General features: G+C 38.0%; 6 protein-coding genes across 6 annotated transcripts; 3 read left to right on the top strand and 3 right to left on the bottom strand.

Annotated features, from left to right (window-relative positions):
- Positions 1-964: 964 nt before the first annotated feature.
- LOC111592626 (gamma-tubulin complex component 4 homolog) lies at positions 965-3,428 on the top strand. The gene is made up of 9 exons (XM_023304962.2): positions 965-1,074; positions 1,130-1,286; positions 1,340-1,542; positions 1,604-1,686; positions 1,741-1,900; positions 1,957-2,448; positions 2,512-2,878; positions 2,944-3,208; positions 3,272-3,428. The coding sequence occupies exons 1-9, from the start codon at positions 1,006-1,008 to the stop codon at positions 3,414-3,416; spliced, it is 1,941 nt and encodes a 646-aa protein (XP_023160730.2). The 5' UTR covers positions 965-1,005; the 3' UTR covers positions 3,417-3,428.
- Positions 3,403-6,318, bottom strand: LOC111592625 (conserved oligomeric Golgi complex subunit 4). Its single transcript, XM_023304960.2, has 8 exons — positions 6,101-6,318; positions 5,306-6,042; positions 4,932-5,244; positions 4,738-4,871; positions 4,075-4,678; positions 3,824-4,009; positions 3,544-3,770; positions 3,403-3,482 (listed from the first exon to the last, which is right to left on the bottom strand). The coding sequence occupies exons 1-8, from the start codon at positions 6,194-6,196 to the stop codon at positions 3,440-3,442; spliced, it is 2,340 nt and encodes a 779-aa protein (XP_023160728.1). The 5' UTR covers positions 6,197-6,318; the 3' UTR covers positions 3,403-3,439.
- A 168-nt stretch (positions 6,319-6,486) lies between these two features.
- LOC111592646 (probable protein arginine N-methyltransferase 6.1) lies at positions 6,487-7,677 on the top strand. Its single transcript, XM_023304992.2, has 2 exons — positions 6,487-6,610; positions 6,674-7,677. The coding sequence occupies exons 1-2, from the start codon at positions 6,575-6,577 to the stop codon at positions 7,661-7,663; spliced, it is 1,026 nt and encodes a 341-aa protein (XP_023160760.2). The 5' UTR covers positions 6,487-6,574; the 3' UTR covers positions 7,664-7,677.
- A 106-nt stretch (positions 7,678-7,783) lies between these two features.
- LOC111592644 (nuclear pore complex protein Nup154) lies at positions 7,784-13,026 on the bottom strand. Its single transcript, XM_023304990.2, has 12 exons — positions 12,615-13,026; positions 12,383-12,545; positions 11,803-12,320; positions 11,577-11,749; positions 10,583-11,517; positions 10,150-10,422; positions 9,928-10,080; positions 9,324-9,870; positions 8,722-9,256; positions 8,179-8,645; positions 7,998-8,120; positions 7,784-7,937 (listed from the first exon to the last, which is right to left on the bottom strand). Exons 1-12 carry the CDS (start codon positions 12,711-12,713, stop codon positions 7,805-7,807), a joined length of 4,119 nt encoding a protein of 1,372 aa, XP_023160758.2. The 5' UTR covers positions 12,714-13,026; the 3' UTR covers positions 7,784-7,804.
- Positions 13,027-13,144: 118 nt separating this feature from the next.
- Positions 13,145-14,309, top strand: LOC111592647 (60S ribosomal protein L9). The gene is made up of 3 exons (XM_023304993.2): positions 13,145-13,243; positions 13,598-13,848; positions 13,912-14,309. Exons 2-3 carry the CDS (start codon positions 13,608-13,610, stop codon positions 14,241-14,243), a joined length of 573 nt encoding a protein of 190 aa, XP_023160761.1. The 5' UTR covers positions 13,145-13,243; positions 13,598-13,607; the 3' UTR covers positions 14,244-14,309.
- A 95-nt stretch (positions 14,310-14,404) lies between these two features.
- Positions 14,405-18,705, bottom strand: LOC111592645 (protein aubergine). Its single transcript, XM_023304991.2, has 9 exons — positions 18,447-18,705; positions 17,748-17,847; positions 17,190-17,683; positions 16,688-16,880; positions 16,496-16,623; positions 16,264-16,418; positions 15,811-16,200; positions 15,633-15,743; positions 14,405-15,571 (listed from the first exon to the last, which is right to left on the bottom strand). Exons 1-9 carry the CDS (start codon positions 18,540-18,542, stop codon positions 14,671-14,673), a joined length of 2,568 nt encoding a protein of 855 aa, XP_023160759.1. The 5' UTR covers positions 18,543-18,705; the 3' UTR covers positions 14,405-14,670.
- Between the last annotated feature and the right edge of the window lie 471 nt (positions 18,706-19,176).

The raw sequence follows: 19,176 nt of genomic DNA, 5'->3' as shown, positions 1-19,176 counted from the left end.
CTATGATGTCGAAATTTGCTTTTAGCTGTAAATTCGTCAATTTATTTAATAAATTTAATTTGAATATATATATTATATCTACTCTTCATATCTGCAACGAGCGGAAGAATTTAATTAAGTTCATATAAAACCAACAAGAATATTTATACATATTCCATAGAGTCAGTGTCTTGTTCTCCTTTTACCACAATTTTCCTATGTCAGCGATTTTGCAAACAGGCAACAGACTTGGCGCAAAGAAAACGTTCGTGAGGTGTTTGGGCTTGTCCTTTTGCATAGCCTGAGCTTCAACGTGAACAATAAAGGTGAAAATAAAAGCACTCCATAAAAGACATATTTGTTAACATTTTTGGCCAGCTTATCTAGCTGCTGGACGACACTTGAACATTATTTATTGCGCCTCTATGGCCAGGGTGTCGCACTGAAAGACAATAAAATTTGACAACTATAACAGCAGAAAGGATAATTTATGTGCACATGTATACATATAAAGATAAGACGAGGTGCTTGCATTTATGCATACGATTTCCATACTCCAAAGCTTAATCACATGACTTATGCTCAAACAAAACTAGCTTATGGCTTATTATAACTTATGGAGTTTAAATTAACATCCACCTATGAGAACAACATACATCATGTTATATATCTATAATACACATATATGAACATAAACGTATATGAATATTTAAAACATAAATACTACAGACAAGGATAAAGGCTATTCATGGCATATAAAATATAAATACATAAATTTATCAAATTAATACTTTTCGTATCAAATACTCAGGTCGACAAATTTAAATAGTAACAGCTGATTCTGATTTTATTTAATCGATATCCCTCTCGATTTAAGCTCTCGATATTTAGTATCGATAGCCCGCATACATTCTTATGATAATTTGGCATTCACACAAAAAACAAAATAGCGACTACCGACTAACACCGGGAGTTTTAATATAAACAAATAAAAACTATTGTACGCTTAAATGCAAGTTATTTAATATGATCCATGATATTTTACTATCGTGCTTGAGCTTGAGCCGCAAGGGTATAAGCATTAAAAATTTTCTCGTGAGTACAGCAAGCTAACATATTTATATGTGTCCTTATACTATTTAATTTGTAGGCAACAAATGTTGTTGAAGAATTCATGCATCCTTGTGAGAGGAAAGTTTTTGTGGAAATTTTAAGCATATTAAGCAACATAAGTGAAGTTGTACGTTTTGCTAAGTTCTTTGGAGGTGCCAGTCAACATGATATTTCGGACTTTACCGATGCGCAGGGTAAACGTAAGGGATTTTTTTTTTACATTTGATTTCATGTCCCTTTTTTTCAGAATATTCATCAGGTTATTATCTCAAAAACTTTGCCAAAGGCATCGAAAGTGCTCTCGATGATTATTATAAAGAAATGGCACACTTAGAATCTCTAACCGAACAAAATACAACAAATTCATTATCATATATTTACAATGCTTTGGAGTTACAACTACCTATTATACTTTTTTTGCGTAAATTAATTAACGATGCTAGAATACAGGTAATTAATTAATACAATATCTTATTGGAACTAGAATACACTAAGTGTTTATTTATTTCAGAAACTTAATGGCTGCCAGCTGCTACAAAATCTGCATGTAGCTTATGATCACGGAGATTTTCGTCTGGAAAGAATAATCAACATGTAAATTTTGACAACATACACTATAATTAAATATATATAAAATCTAATTTTTAGAGTCTCAAAACCCGTGAAATTGGCTTTCTATTCGCACCTGACCCATTGGCTCTTGTTTGGCGTTATTGATGATGAATACTCCGAGTTCTTTATACACTATAGAACAAACGTTACGAAAAGTCCCTGTGATAAATCTGGCACAAGCAATAATAGTCAGACGGTTAGAATATTACCATTTAAATGAAATCTATAATATTTTGGCTATTTGATTTGCAGAGTTTATTAAGTGAGGAAGAGATATGGCAATATGAGATCAAATTTAGTCAATTGCCAAGCTTTGTGTCATCCGTTTTAGCTGAAAAGATTTTATTCGTCGGACAAACGGTGCTCGTTTTCAAATTGGATCGAAGTAAACATAAGAGTGATAACTGGATGATGAAAATGCATGGATCATTCTGTGATGATATCAGTGAGCTTTGGGATGGCAAGGAGGGAACGTTTTGTAAAATGATAGATGACTTAAATCAAGATGATAAGATCGATGTATTTCAACTGGAAAGTGTTATTAACCAAATCAAAAAATACGTCAGCCAACGTTTGTCAGAAATAGCAGCTATTGAAGATGATTTGGATCGTCAGTTATGTCTGATCAAAGACTTTTACCTGCTGGGACGAGGTGAATTTTATTTGGAATTCTTTCGGCAACTATATGAAAGTTCAGAAAATCTCGCAGAACTCAATAACAAAAACTATACCAAAGCCTTCGAGGTACAAAATTCTTACAATTTATTGCAATTATGTAATCAATTAAAAATGAATTATTTTTTATAGATTGCAGCAAACGTTATGGCAACTGTTGATGACTTGGAGAACTTCTCGCTTAGTGTTCAAAAAACAACCATCGATTTAGAGGAGAGTTGCGAATTCGCACTATTTCAAAACCTTCACCTCAAATACATATATAAATGGCCATTGAACCTTTTATTTTCTCCAATGACCGTGGAACGTTACAATACTGTTTTTCGTTTTCTACTGACTGTTCGAAAGCTGCAGTACGATCTACAACTTGTTTGGGCTCGCCATAAATGGACTGCCAAAACGCAGAATACAGTCAATCTAAAGATAATAAGTTTTCGCAATCATTTAATGTTTTTTTTGGACAATTTACAATATTATATACAGGTTGATGTACTTGAATGTAAGTCTAACACAAATCCATATAAATCTTCTTTTTTGAATTTAAATATTACTGTACAATTTTAGGCCAGTTCAGTATACTCATGAATGTGATTGCCAGCAAAGCTGATTTTGAAGAAATTCAAAGAGCTCATTCAGTATTTCTTGCCAACGTACTTTCACAATGTTTTCTACTGACAGATGAAACGGATAAAAAGATAAATATTTCACAGCCAACACGTCATTCTCAATATCCAGTTTACGGAACAATCCTCGAAATATTTAGCATTTGTGAGAAATTTTGTACAGTGAATGAAGAGAACCTAAATGATGTAGATAGACTCGAGGAAAGGTAAGTGGTTATTATGCATTCGTATACATATTTATATATATATATATTTTTTTTATATTATAGATTTAACGTTGCTATATCTGGATTAATAAAATTATTGGTTAGCATTAAGAGTGCATCCAGTTTTGGTGCGCTTTCGCAGCTCTTATTAAGATTGGATTTCAATCGTTGGTTTAGTTTAAAAAGAAATGAAATCGCAGCATCATAACTGAAACATGAAACGCTTTTAACTTAAAGTTGCAAGCGTTTTATGTCCTCCATACGAAAATCGCTTCTATAAAGTAAACAAGAATAAATAATCTGTAATGTGGAAGTATTACGATTTCTAAATTTACCTTAATGTCAGAATGGTACGTGCTTCGTTAGGAGTCAGTCGCCAGGATGGCATTTCACTATTATTTTCTGGATTCCAATATTCGGTCAATTCGGAAACCTTATCCAAATTTAAAAGCGTTGCAATTTGTGACAGACGTGTCATTTTATCGCGCACTGACCAGGAAGTTGCACCCGTTAGGTATGTGCCAAGGGCTCGCACTTCCTGATCGAGAACAAGTCCACCGAGCTATAAATGAAACCGATTAATTATATCATATGAAAATAAAATTTAAATATTACCCGATTAAATGTGCTCTTTTTAATTGCGCGTTCCAAGCGGTTGGTCACTTCAGTAGCCAGAATACTGACGAGCGCATCGTAATTGCGTGGACTTAATGCATTTTTAAATGAATTTAATAGTCCATCTAATTGCACAATGAAATACTGAACAAATGTTTCTCCTGCCTCGTAAGTGGACAGTTCCTCCTATATGGAAAGTTCCTCAAATTATTGGTATGCGTAGTATGAAGCAAAGGTATTACTATAGTTACCTCTGTTAGATGATGACTATAATTAAGGAATTCATCCACCCAGGGATTTAAACGAGGCCTTATTGCACTCGACCTAAGTTGCTGTATGCCAAAGTCAACGGTCGCCTTCAATGCATCGCGAATGGTTTTAAGCTCAGTCAGACAGCTGTCCAATAACTGCCTTTCCAGTGGGGATATATTAGGGAATGTGCCTGATATTTCCTGCTCCATTGTTTGCCATAGCGTTTCAATATATTCCGTTGACATATCAGCATTATTTAACTGTACTATGAAATTTGTTCGAACGCGATCGGCGTCACTCGAATGCAGTTTGCCCTGCTGCAAGCTTGTTTGTATTGCATTGTAAGCTTGTGCCAAATCAATATATCCTGAAGGATAACCATTTTTTAAAGGGGCTTTTAAGGCAGATACAAAATCACCATCAAGACAGGATGCAACATTGTTAATTACAGCACAGGTGCCGTTAATCGATTGCGTTGTCAATGCACGACGTATCGATTTACGTAATATAAAGAAGACATCATCAACGATCGACGAACATTGCTGACCAACATCATAAGTGTCCAGTCCAATGGCTTTAATTACGCTTTCTTCCATAAAATACCTAACATTTTAAGCATTAATATAAAGTGAACTGAGAGGCTGTGGTAGATATTCGAATACCTTTCAAAAAGTAAGTATGTGCTAAGAATTTCTTGCATGTGGCGACTTAAGTCACACTGCTTCACAACCCGTTCATATTCCTTTAGTATCAAGTTTTGTGCTTCCTTATCTTGCAAACAAGTTTCCGCATTTGCCTGTCGTTACATTGTTTTAGTACTCTTATATATTGGTTAACTTTGTTAAGCAAATATTACCTGCAAACGGCGACGCATAAATCGAAAGTATAACTCTATTCGCGAGTGCATCACTGTAATTTCGGCTATGATAGCATCTATATCCTTTGGATTCAATTTATCTATAGAGCCTCCCGAAGGTTTTCTATAGTGTCCCAAAGACTGTATGCTGCTGTTTGCCATACTGGAGCTGTTTGGACGTTGAGCACTGTCGTTAACCTGTTTAATGCGATATTGAATTTGACGATTTTTGTTGAATTCCAACAGCAAATTCTTAACTTCCAGATCACATTCCCTTTGCAAGATGGTTACCATATCGACCAACGATGTAGATCTACATGTGATAATAAAAATAAATTAACACAGCTTAAAATTCAATATTTTCGTCTACTTACTCTTGACTATAAAATGCTTCTATAATCGGCTGATTAACTTCAACGACACGTGCGAAGTTTTCTAAAATAGCAGTCAAGCGATCGGCATAGGCCAAATGTAGGCGACGCTCGGCTTTTGCAATATCTTGTGTATTACGTAGCTCTTTTTGGGCCTTGGCCGACAGTTTTTGGCAAATATATCCGCAGAATTTTTGTATACCAATCTTGTGGCAACCAACCAATGGAAATATCTTAAAGAATCTCTCAACGGATGCCAAATCGTCTTGTTGGACCGCCTCATCAAAACGCTTGGAAATCAAGTCTCTTATTTTTACAGTGGCATCTTCTAGTGTGTGCACAGCATCGCTCACAGACGTAATCGAGCCTTGGACATCGTCCGCTGTACGTTGCAACAGCTGTTGATCCATTGCCAGAAAGCGAGCGATATGTCCCGCACCCTTTTCATAATCCTCTTCATTAATAGCCTTTAACACGCCCTGGCTACACAGCTGCAGGTCAATCAAATCGTGTACTCTTTGCTGGCACTCGGAGGCACGACATCTGGCCAGATCCAACCGACGCACTTTTGCACTGACTGATTCAGCAAGCTTAGCTGTGTTTACGATTTGCATGTTCAGCTTGTTGGAATCATTCTCAACTGCAAGCAGAGTGGCCATGGCTCTACCGATGCCGCTTAATTTTGCCTCGATCTGACATTGCTTCGACAAAGCGGCCTCAAGTTTGGCATTTACATCTACCTAAAAAAAAATTGTTCTTTTCATAGTTGTTAAAATCAAATATCAAAAATTTACATACTTCTTTTTCTGCAATACGTTGCAAACTTTCATCTACTTTTTCCGATGTACTTATATCCAAGCTGCGAATCATTTCGCTTAAATCTAATTTACTCATTTCTATTTGGAATAGTTATTTTTGAACGTAGACATAAGAAATAAAAGTCCTAATTATTACGGCCAAACGATTGTTTACTATAGAATTTACGTGGCCGACTAAAGAGCAAAAATAAGATTTCCTTAACCAGTTCGTTCATTTAGTTCATTGGTTTATAAACATATGACGCCTTAACATCTTATGTTATTAACAGCGGCAAGTATTATTTTTGCAGTTACAGTTTAAATTATTGACTACTAATAACAGCTGAGCCTATCTCAATATGTTAAATAGTAAGATATGTTAAATAACAGTTCTGTTGTCTTTTTCTATTTAACCTATAAAGATCCATTTGCAGTGAATTTATTCGGTTTTATTAAGCAAACACTTATATGAATTATGAATACATATTTTACGGAATATGAAAACTTAGAGGTAATCGCATAACTGATATACATAATTTAGAACATTTAATATAATTTAATTAAACCCCTGTAGGTGCATGAGCTCATGTTAAGAGATCGACCACGACAAGAAGCTTACTATAATGCCATTATGAAAAATAAAGAATTGTTTAAGGATAAAGTTGTGATGGATGTAGGCGCTGGTACGGGAATACTTTCTGCATTCTGTGCACAAGCTGGTGCTCGATTGGTTTATGCTGTGGAAGCCTCCAATCTTGCAACGAAAGTAGCATTAGATCTTATTGAAGAAAATGGTCTTACCAGCATTGTCAAAGTAATACACTCTCAGATCGAGGAATTCATGCTGCCCGCTTCAGCTGAAAAAGTGGATATTATTGTTTCAGAATGGATGGGATTTTACCTATTGCACGAAGGCATGTTGGACTCTGTGCTCTTTGCCAGGGATAATTTCCTAAAGCCAAATGGACTTCTGTTCCCCGGTGAGTGCACGATATTTGTTGCTCCGTGCTCTGTCCCATCCCTATATGAATATTGGCACAATGTTGACGGAGTCAACATGGATCGATTCGCAACCAAATTGCGTTTACAAAAATCAACAAGACCAGAAATTACACAACTAAAGCCAAAAGATTTACTTCACGAAGGAATTGTTTTTCATTGGATGAATTTGCTTGATGTAAGTGCCCAGGAGCTCGACGAGATACGCTTCAAGGAAGTTGTCGCCACACAAGTTCCGGGTAAGCATCAGGGTTTCTGCATATGGTTCGAAGTGCGATTTCCTGGTGAAGAAACAGTGACGCTTAGCACATCGCCTCTTGCCCCCGAAACCCATTGGAAGCAATGCGTCGTAGTGCTCCCGGAAGAAAATTGCGAAAATTTAGAAGAGAAATCTCCGGTAGCTTTTCAAATCCTAATGAAACGCAGCGGAAATGACGCGAGAAAATATAATTTGGAAGTAGAGCTGCTCGATCCGAATGTGGAAGAACACCCAGTGCCCTGTTCATGCCATATGACCAAATGCATACTTACGGAAGCCCACCTTAAGATGATGGACACAACATAGTTTCGTTGCTCAATTTGTGTGTTAGACATTAAATAAATAACGCGTACAAAGTTGTATACCTCAGTCAAACTTAACATCTATACCATTATTGTTTTGCTCTAAAAAATATATACCATTTGAAAATAACTACTGTCAGAGACATTAACCTAATAGCCGTTGCAAACGGCATTGAAGCTCCTTAAGAGAATGCTGCAAACGATTGGTGTCCGGCTTCTGATAGCAAATATTCAAACAAGCCGCGACTATGTCCTGTGCCTTGCCCAATATTCGTCGCCTGCGTTGAGCAAACATTACATTAATTATTTAATTAAATTATTTTAATATTTATTCTTACTTGGATCGGTACCAAATAGCTTGGACATTATCAGCCAGCAGTGTAACGACTCGTATAGCCGACTGAATCAAGTGCCACTCGTTGCCTTCGTTCGCCCAAATGCGCTCGTTCATGGAAATCATTCTAGAAAAGATAAATAAAATAAATAAAACGGTGCATATAAATTGCGTCACCCTCTCACCTGGAGTAGTATTCTAGGAGTAGTTCAATATCCAGCTTCATGGAAAATAGCTTTTCTGGTACTGTTCCCTCAGGCAAATTGAGTTGACAGGCTTTTATCTCCAGCTCCCTGATGAGAAAAGCAAATGGAAAACATGGCCCGGATTCACCAAACTCACGAACCAAAAGCTCAATTTTGGTAAAGAGCTGTACGCTGCGTTCCTGTGCTGTACCAGGACCATCGACAGCGCTATTAATTATATTGCCCCATACGGATTCAATCAGCAAGGGATCATTGTGATTTGAGCAATTAAGAATGGACAGCTGGCACTCCCATAGATTGAACGGTTCAGCAAAGTTCTGATACAATTGTGTGATATCGTAAAGAGCGATATTTAAATCCTTCATAGCCTGTCTAGCAGCTTCATTTGTATTTAAAAGCGATGCCATCGCACTAAGCACAGATTTTTGAACGCGCGCAATTTCCAACTAGATATGCAGATAAAGAATATAAATATTATTATGCACATGTATATATGGTATATATGAAAAAGAGCTCGCTGACCTTATCCTCCAACTCTTTCAAAAATATGCCGTTGGTCACGGATGAGCCAACGCTTTCATTGCGCATACACATGACAGCGCGTACTAAGTAGTCGATGCGAACATCCAAAGATATGTTCTCACTCCTCGTCATGGCCAAGTTATCGAGAATCTGCGCTGCTTGATGATGATGTCCATTCTTCTCGTAATACTTCCACAGTAAGTCAATCAATTTAACATTCTCTGGATTACGACTAACACTACGCCGTAAGAATTCGCCCAATGAGGGCTCAATCAAATCCAATAATTCGCTGTTCATTTCGTGGGTTAGCAGCCATTCATATATTGCAACGTGCATTAGTGGATCTTTCATTCGAAGTGCTTGGCTTGTAATCTTCTTAATGATTTGTTTTGATTTATTTTCCATATCATTATGATCCTGATTTTCTTCGTAATTTTGTTGGAATAGTCGAGTCTGATCCTGATCGCATTTACTGTTGCGAACTGTGTTGTAGGCATAGTCAAGCATATTCTGTACTTCTTTGTAATAGTTCATACTGCAAGATAAGTTTAATATATTGAATTTTGATTTAAGTTTATCAAATAGAACTCATCCATGTTTACCGTGTCACAAAGCATGAGTAGCCCTCATGATCCTCGGCGGGCTCATTGTTATTATAATAATGAATGCCGATTTCCTCTGGATCCATTTTCGATGCACATGTGGCAGCTAACTCAACAACTCCCTCATAGAAGTCAACCGAAATAAATTGTTGGCAAATACTATGCAGTGGTAGAGTTGGCGCAGCATCCAAGCACATTCGCAATGTTATGGACAGTTTTTGTTGCTTTTCCGCTGCTGACTTACAACTTCTAGCGCTCATCAATATTTCGGTGGCCTTATATGTCACCTCATCTTCGTGTCTATAGAGATTCGGGCATAGTTGTCGCAAGCTATCTGACACTTCTGTAACATCAGCTTTATCTTTGAGGTACAGGTTGATTAGAGCAATGATCAGAAAAGCGCACACCTCAGAACGAGTTATTAGCAGATCCCGGAATGTGCAACATCTTAACATTTTCTGATGCTCCGGCGACAATTGTTGGCAAAGCAATTGAAATTGATGATCAATTAGGATGCTCCAAAGCGACATTACCTCACAGGCGTGTTCTATAAGCAATTGGCACAAATATTAAATCTATTTTATCAACAAATTATTGAACTTACTGATAAACTGATTTAGAGCGGACAGCGATCGTTTCTCCTCAATTTGGGCCTGCTCTGTAAGATTGCGATGTTCGTTTAGCGGCATTTGAGTGCTGTTCATCATAACAGCGCTCGATCTACCCAAATGACTGTCGTATGGCATTCGTCTTGTTACTGTAAATAATAATAATATACTATTATAGAAAGAACTTAGTTCGGATCAAAATTGACCCCTTAGCTTACCAGAAAGATCATGAACTGAGTGTTTATCCAAAAAGGAGCGCAATGCACGTAATTCGGATAAGACCATAGAGCAATCAGTAAAAGTCAGTATCGAGCGCAGATTCTCATCAACACAATGCGATTGCCAAATGTGGCGTAACATTCGTGACACATACAAAAAGAGTCCATCATGTTTTGCCGAATAAAGAATTGGAGAATTCTCATTGCTTGGCACTGAGAGTTGTTGCTTTTGTGTGAATTGTTGTTGTTGTTGTGAGGCTTGTGCAGCTGAAACTGGTAATGAGGGTTGAGAAGATTTTTTGTTATAGTAAATTCGCGTCCGTACAACCCATTTTAAGTTATCTAAATGACTGCACTTAGACAACTCATCTACTGAGCACTGCGAATTATAAAATTCAAAACTCATTTGATTATATTTACAATAATCACTTACTTGGACTAATTGGTTGATTGTATTGATTAGCCATTGAGCCAATATTGGTTGCATTTGGCATAGGTGTGGACATGAACATCGGAGGAAGGCCAGGGTTTGTGTTGATGGTACTATTATGAATATTGGCTGAATTTAGATAATGTTGATAGCACGGCTCTCCACCGTATAACATAAATGCCTGAGTGGCCCACAAGGCAATATCGCTGCCACGTAGAAGATCCGAAGTAGCCAGTAATAACGCAGTAAAGCAAGCTTCCCGATCATTCTGAGTTTGAAAGAACATTTTCACTGCCTCATTGTGGGGACCCTTGCAAGCTATTAGCAACTGCTGAAGTATATGAGCCGACTTCATCAACTCCACAACATGTGTACCTTGATTGGTAAGCAAAACGATTTTACGTGCTGTACGCGCATTATATAGTAAGGAATTCGTGTTATCCAAAATCAGATCCTTGACTTCCGAGATACTCCAAACGATGCCATCCAGACTCTCCAACGCTGTTGATTCAACGAGGTATGAAAAATTGGTAAATGGCGCAGAGCTAATGGACCACAGTAAGTCCTGCTCCTGCTGCTGTGTTGTGATCATTAACATTGTGCCCTCGCTGTGATATGCAGCATGAACTTGCTTCGGTTTATTGGTTGTTGCATTCGGCGTGTAACCAGGTGGAAGCCGAACATGCATCAAATAAATTCCTCTTGGTGTTTCCGTATCTCCTGACTGTGTCATCGGCAACGGGTTATTGGCATTATTGGACATGCCATAGCTATCCGGCAAGTAGTTTAAATTTTGCTGTTGTACATTTAGTCGGTTTGTTGAGAAATAAAGACGCACTCCACATTGCGTGACAGCAACGAGATGCAAGAAATTTGAATTCTCTGGGCTGAGCGGGCAAATGGCTTTTACGCTCTTGAAAATAGATGGATCAACAGTTCTGCAGATTAAACAAAAATAATTAGTTATATTTTACAATTCTAAAGTCTGCACACATACTTGATTAAGTTGACCGCCTGGCTGGCTATATCATTTTGTGTAATCCTACCCAACCTTCGCACACTCGTAAAGTTTTTACCAATGTGCCAGGCTTCAATGGAACTCTTTTCAGTTAATGCATAGAGCAAATTACGACGATTGTCAATAACAATTTTCTCAATAGGATCCACCTCCTGTAAGGAAGATTATTAGTATTAAATTCCTATATGCTTATCTCACTGCTTACCGAGAAAACTTTTAGAAAACTTGGTACTATATAGGAGACGAGTCCTTGCGAATGGTTTATCTTCTTGCAACGCTTGCCAAACCAACTCGACTCTGAATGATAATCAATTTCGTAAAGACAGCCATCGCGACCACCCATAAAGATGCGTCCATCCTTTGTTCCCTCGATAACATTAATAGTAACATTATCGGTGCTAAGAACGAATAGCGGTTTATTCAATAGCTGCATTCGACTGCTATTTACTGTGCATCCTCTAGCATCCTTTTGTTCTTCAAATGTCACACCTAATACAATCACCTCAATTGGGGTCGCCAACAACAGCAGATACTTGACGTCGTTGATTAAAACGCCAGCCTTTGGCTTTATCATACCAACGCTCAGTATTAAGTGGCTAAGTCCGTCGTAATAGGCTACGTCCCGTGTCTGCTCATATGTCCATATATATATATCCGAATCGATTGTCAGCCAGGCGCGTCCAATATCCGGAAATAAACCCATTATGCAGTGGCATTTGATATCTAATAGAGCATAATTAGTAAACTTTAACAGTACTATTAATTGCACTATAGAAACTATTTACGCTTAAAGTGCTCCAGGACCTCATTAGGTATTCCACATTTCGTGAGCGTTCGCAGCTGTTGTAGGTTATGTGTGTCTCCGGAGGTCAGTTGTCCCAGTGTTTGATAGTCATAATCGTTGAGACCGCTCATTGTTGCTCTTCCATGCTGACTAATGCCTGTCAACTATTAAATAATATATTATTTTGCGACATTAAACACCGCCTTTTTGTTTCGTTGCCTTTGGTTTCTTACCTCTAAAAGTTCCGGCTTATGTCTGTCTCGAAAGTCGTGACACTCGAGAATATTGCCCGCTGTCTGGAGAACATCTGGTGGCGATGCTGTGTTGTTCATATTTGTAAACCCTTTTATGTACACCAACTAAAGTATTTAAATATTCTTAATTGTAAGTTCCCTTCGCATAACCATTCGGCAGCATAAAAATTGCAAACTACCGCCGGTTGGAAAAGAGAGAGATCGGCCCACGCCATACAGCTCCCGCCATTATTTTTTGTCTCGTTCCTCTGTTAAAATAACATTTTACAAAATGTTATTAACAGCACTCTGGTATATTTTATTCCATTATTATTAACGCAGCCTAAGTTCCTTTTTTATATGCTGTTTGATGCTAAAATCTATATTCTCCACCAAATTCTTATAAAACAAATTTCGATGAATGCAAAAATAAAAAAACAGCACTTAAAAAATTGATATGGTCTAATAACATATCAGCTGTTCTGATTAACATTATAAATCAATAGGTTGGCAGCTTTAAACAAATTCCCAAATAATTTCCCTGGCTATTTTGGCGGTATGGCAACCCTAAACTAAACGTCAAATATTTCCTTTCTTTTTCCAGCCTCTTTCCGGTCGGTCTGCAGTGTGTAAGTTTCTTAATAAATTGTATACAAAATGAATTTTAAAACATCAACAAAATGGATGTATTTAATCAACCGCTAAGTGTGTTAAACGAGTGACAAATTAATTAGTTTGTAAAAAATATATATATTTGACCACATATGCCATAATAAATGCACCATATACGAAGTTTCAAATTCATAGGGAAACGCACCTGAATTAAATGTTTTGTTTACCCGTAGAGCAACGACGTAGTGCATGTTTTATTAAATATTTGCAACCTTGCCACACAAATCCGTGTACAGTGAGATTGCTATAAATATATGCATTTATTTGCATGAAAATATTTCTCATTCAAATATTTGTTTACTATTTTGCAGTGTCGTCAAAATGCGAACGATCAACTCGAATCAGTGTGTCAAGATCCCCAAGGATATCAAAGCCTCCGTGAAGGCGCGTGTGGTCACGATCACCGGCACCAGAGGTACTCTGAAGCGAAGCTTCAAACATTTGGCTCTGGACATGTACATGTCGGACAAACGTACCCTCAAAGTCGAGAAATGGTTCGGCACAAAGAAGGAGCTCGCTGCCGTGCGTACAGTGTGCAGTCACATTGAGAACATGATCAAGGGTAAGGCAATGATTAATGGGAAAAGTTGGATATAAATTTCTAACGTGATGCTTATATTTTTAGGTGTGACATTCGGTTTCCAGTACAAAATGCGTGCTGTGTACGCTCATTTCCCCATTAACTGCGTTACGTCCGAGAATAACACAGTTATTGAGATCCGTAACTTTTTGGGTGAGAAGTACATTCGTCGCGTCGAGATGGCTCCTGGCGTGACGGTTGTCAACTCTACAGCCCAAAAGGATGAGCTTATCGTCGAGGGCAATGACATCGAGTCTGTGTCTGGCTCCGCGGCACTCATCCAACAGTCCACCACTGTTAAAAACAAGGATATCCGTAAGTTCTTGGACGGTCTGTACGTGTCAGAGAAGACGACCGTTGTGAAGGCGGAGTCTTAATAAAATTCGCATTGTGCTTCAATTGGAAGTCTTAAATAATAAAAGAAAGCGCTGATGTAAACTTTACAACCTACAATTTGTAATTTAAATAGTTTGTTTCAAATTTATATGTTGGGCTGTTTGTGCGCCGCGCAAAAGTATACTACGATAATTTTCAAATTCAATTCTTTATTTCCAAACAGATACAAGTAAATTAGAAATTCATTTAGTCAAGTCCAGTTGAGTGAAGTAATTATCCAGTCATACTCCCTTTCGTCTGTTTATTATTAGAATTTACCACTTTCATAATACATACAATATAACATGAATAATCCATGTGTGAGATTAATGTGTTTTAAAAACTAAAAAAATCACTTTCAACTGTGTAGTTTCACATGACTTCACCAAGGCGCTTCAGATACGTATATGTATTTATAGCATAAGTATATTATAAGAAGTATAGTTGATTCTCCAGTCCAGACGAGGGAGATCGGTGAATACTTTCAGCAACGAGAAAAGCCAGCTTATGAGCATATTGGCAGACGGAGGGTACACGACAAGTGCCAGACCAATTGTAGTACATGTGGGTCATCTTATATGACAGCATCTGCAGTTTGTCCGCAGTCAAGCCCATGTTGTCGTGGATGACATTATAGCTAGTTGGAGAGACTGTGCCCTGACGCACAGCCTGTGAAACCAGAAAGAAATCATAGCGTTCGGGTAATGTAATAATATCGTCCACAATTGTGCCGGGGTCCGGATTGCGCATATTGACAAAGTAGCGGGTGTTGATCCGTTTTGCGACTACTATGAACGCCATACGACAACCTTCCACTTTGCCCGCCGATTTGTAGATTTTATCTAGTTGATCCTTGAGAAATTTTACCTCAGTGTTGACCACTTGATAAAGCTGACCGTCGCCAACGCCATCACGGAAGAATAAGATGCGCTCAGGTAATGAGCCATGATGCTCGCGATATGCTTTTAGTGCACAAGTCATTTTCAAGGACATCTGATCAGACAGTTCTTGGCCCTTCATATGCTCTGTAACCGAAGAGTAATAGCGCGTAGATGACTTCATATCCATTGTAGCCACCAGGGCGCCATAGGATTGGTTTTTATTTTTTGATGAGTGACACACATCGAAGCCAACCGTCATTAAGCCACGCAGCGGCAGTTCGATCATCCAAGGAGCACCCATAAGCTTGGCATTCATTTGAATAACAACTTTCGTTGCAATCGACATTAGACCACTTGACTTTTCAGGGCGTGGAGCAATCGTGCGAAGTGTAACCACTTGCGATGGTACCGGACGATCCACACAAGTGCGTTTCTTGATACAGCTATACCTGTTTATATACAAATGTAAATGATTAGCTAGTATTAACTACTACATGGTAAAATGTATACTTCTCCTCGTTGTTTGACTTCATAACCAGCATAATAATTTGTGGATCTTGAGCGACGGCATTATCAATCGATTGTGAATAGTTGCCATTACGATCATCTGGCATTTCATCGCTGTGCAATAAGTATAAGGTTTTATATATATTTTTTTTTCATAATTTAGTTTAAGTGTGTTACGTACTATCTTGGTTCGGAAATGTGCATTCTCATTCCGGATGCTGCACGTACGCACAGTTTCACAAATTCCTGAGTTTCCCGAATATTACGACGTGGTGTTATAACATACCATCGCCTGACGTCCACGTGACTGAACATAGAACTATTGCGAAACTCGAATGTCCAATCAGCGCGTGCATCACACAAAAAACGCTTCTGGTTGCCAAACACAATTTTTTCTGGAGGCAAAACGCGTCCGGGTATCTCAACCAGAGACTTATCTAATTTAATGTGCCAGGAATTCATCACTTCGACGCTCAGCTTGGACTCCTGCAAGCGTTGATTAAAGACACGTAGGCGATCAATGCGACGATTGGGTGTGAGCCTAGTATGCTCCCCCATGGCTTTCATTAATCTATAAAATATACGATCTGATGTAATTAATGAAACTACAAAATATATATCAATATTGTTTTACTGAAAGTTTGAGCGCATATCTTCGGTCAGTCCCGTTGCGCGTGCCAACTCCGGGATCAACATAATTAATTGACTAACACCCCCACGAATATTCTTCTCCGTGGGACGAGACACCAGCAGCGGTTGCTTATGATCGCGAATTGTGATGTTATAGCGCTTGATTATTCATTTTTAAGTGGAAATCGAAATCAGTTTATTATTTGAAATATAGTTAAATATATAGTTATGCTCACCTTCTTATAGTATTCTACATAGCTAATATCCCCATCCTTGGTATTGAATGTGGACATGGGCGAGGCGGCAAAGTCCACATCATCCACACGGTATGTTTTATTATTGTAATCGGTTAATACAATCACACCTGTAGCAAATATTTGGCTCTAAATCTAATATTTTCACATAAGATTCCGCTGAATGTTACTAACCAATTACTTCACGCTTGAAGGCCGCTTGATAGTCGTCGCTTTCGCGAATGACCTTTGAGAGAACGTGATATAAACTATCGGTTCTCATCACCTTGTGGGCAATCTCTGTACATAAGAGAATGTCTGATTCGTGCTGTCGAATCGATGTCGTATAGCCGGGCCATAGCTCGACGCGAAATCTATCCAAGATAACCTTTAATATATAATAATAAAAGTGATCGAGTTTAAATTATAATATAAAACATTACGGGGTAAAAGCGTTTCTAACAAACGGATCCCTTGATTCGACTGATCATTTGAATCTTAAATCTGAAACTTTCAATTAATCTATAGATATATGAGCAGATAAGTACAGTAACAGGCAAGTAGATATAGCACCCTCAGCCAATCAGTATAACTCTCTTTTCCTCTATGTTTTGAATAATAAGAGCTCTATTAAAGGACAACTGTTATATGTCAATTATTCTCCCCTCTCTCACTTATGTATTTAACTAAGTTTTACCTTTGCTTGAGGATCAAAAAAGTTACGCGATACCAGTTGTAGCTGTAGCCCCTCCAAAGCACGTCGCAGGATCAGATTAAGGACTTGAAATTGTTGATTGTCTGCTGCTTCTACAGTTCCCACACTTTTTATCTTTATCTGTATATTTTCGCCGGCACGACTTTTAGTCAGAAGCTCCAAAACATTTGGTGAGTTTGCTATTTCCTTAAACTTGGTGGTGCAAAATAAAACCGTTCCATCAAATATGTAGCCGCCAAGAAGTTGGCGATGCTCACTCAACAGGCCACGACGTAGTCTGGTATTATCCACATCCGGATCAAAGTCTACGCGGTACTGATAGATGGTCCAGTTGGGAGGCTTTTGCACCTTATAGTAATTCGATTGTACAGTTATTTTTCGGCCTGTAAATCCAGCTTTGGTTATCAGTCCAGATGGTCGAGAGCGAACTACGTCGGAAAGTATGCGACGTCCGCGAACCGAGCCACGAGCATCGCCTGTTTTATTGGAAATAACTCTACTTAATTATATTTACGATATATTTACAATTTAAAACTTTACCCTCGGCACCTTCCATTGAATAGTGACTTGTTTTTTTCATTGGATCATATTGACCACTCGATCCTGACGTACTGCGCAATGGCTGTTGTATTGGTTGACCCTAAAAAGTCAAATAAAATGTACAATAAAGTTCACAGAATAATTGATGCACATTAGATATTAGAAATATAAAACTGTAAACGTAGACAGTGCGAACAACGCACGCATACAAACGTATTTACTGAGCAGAGCAACAACTTTCCGTTATGTTGTGCCGTCGACCATTGTTTGCTTCGTTTTCCAATCATTCATCTCTCTATGGACCTTGGATGTTTATTTTTTCTGACGTCGCACATTTTCTTTCATTCTTCCTTCTGTGTTCATTACGATCACACATACACTTACACATACATTCATTGCTATAGAAGATGAGCAAAAATGGCATATGCCTGCACATTAATACTAGTTCACGAACACAAGTCTAGTTGAAATAGCCTTGGATTACCATTCAAGCGAATAACCATGCATAAGCAACTTCACTAAACTTGTGCGTATTTACATACTGAACTACATAATAATGTAATGTGTACTTAACATAGTAGTGAAATTGTACACAAGAATTTGCTTCAGTACATATTTTTAACCTTGACTTTTAATTATTGAATTTATTATGTTTTGCAGCGTGCGAACTTTGATTTACAATTTTTTTTTTTCACATACCAACTTGGATCCCTGTCCTCGATTCAATTCCTCCTTAAGCTTAATACCACGCCCACGTCCACGTGAATGTCCTGAGTTATCCGGTAAATTATTCATCCTTATGCTTCAGAAGTTTGCACACAAATGAAGCGGACCGTCAAAATCTCGCTCGAAAATTTCGAATCGAAGAAGAGTCGAACTTCGGCTGGTCTTTCTACGACGTCTTTTCATTCGTCTGTTAACTTGACAAGTTCGAATGTTATTTACAGCGAGTAATATTTCTTCTATGATTATCTGCAATTATCCGCTTTTTAGATGTATTGGGAACTACATTACTTTGCTGAACAGAATCGTAAATGCTGGCGACAAAACATCGATGGTGTGCAACATAGTTTAATTATAACATAATCGAAAACTTATTGATAATTAGGAATAGAGCAAGTGCTCCAGTCGAGACTGCCCGAGTAGTAGATACCCTACGATTCTTCTACACATACAAAAAAAAGCAGCAAACGCACGTATAGGCACGCATTCCGCTTACTGCATAGCTTACGTAGCGGCTGCTCTTGGGCTGCTAAACGCGGTATACTATGAGAATTTATTTGTTGAAATACTTTGAATGCAATATTCTGGAAATAATTATGGCATCCACGCTTGTTTTTATCAAAGCAGAAGCCTCTTGTATTAGAAAGAAGTCCGAAATAAAATATACAAAATCTGCGTAGTCATCACATGAGCATAAACAGTAAAG

Source organism: Drosophila hydei, unplaced genomic scaffold, assembly GCF_003285905.1.
Source record: "Drosophila hydei strain 15085-1641.00,03,60 unplaced genomic scaffold, DhydRS2 tig00000149-arrow-pilon, whole genome shotgun sequence".
NCBI classification, from domain to species: domain Eukaryota; kingdom Metazoa; phylum Arthropoda; class Insecta; order Diptera; family Drosophilidae; genus Drosophila; species Drosophila hydei.
This window is presented reverse-complemented; position numbering and strand designations above follow the sequence as displayed.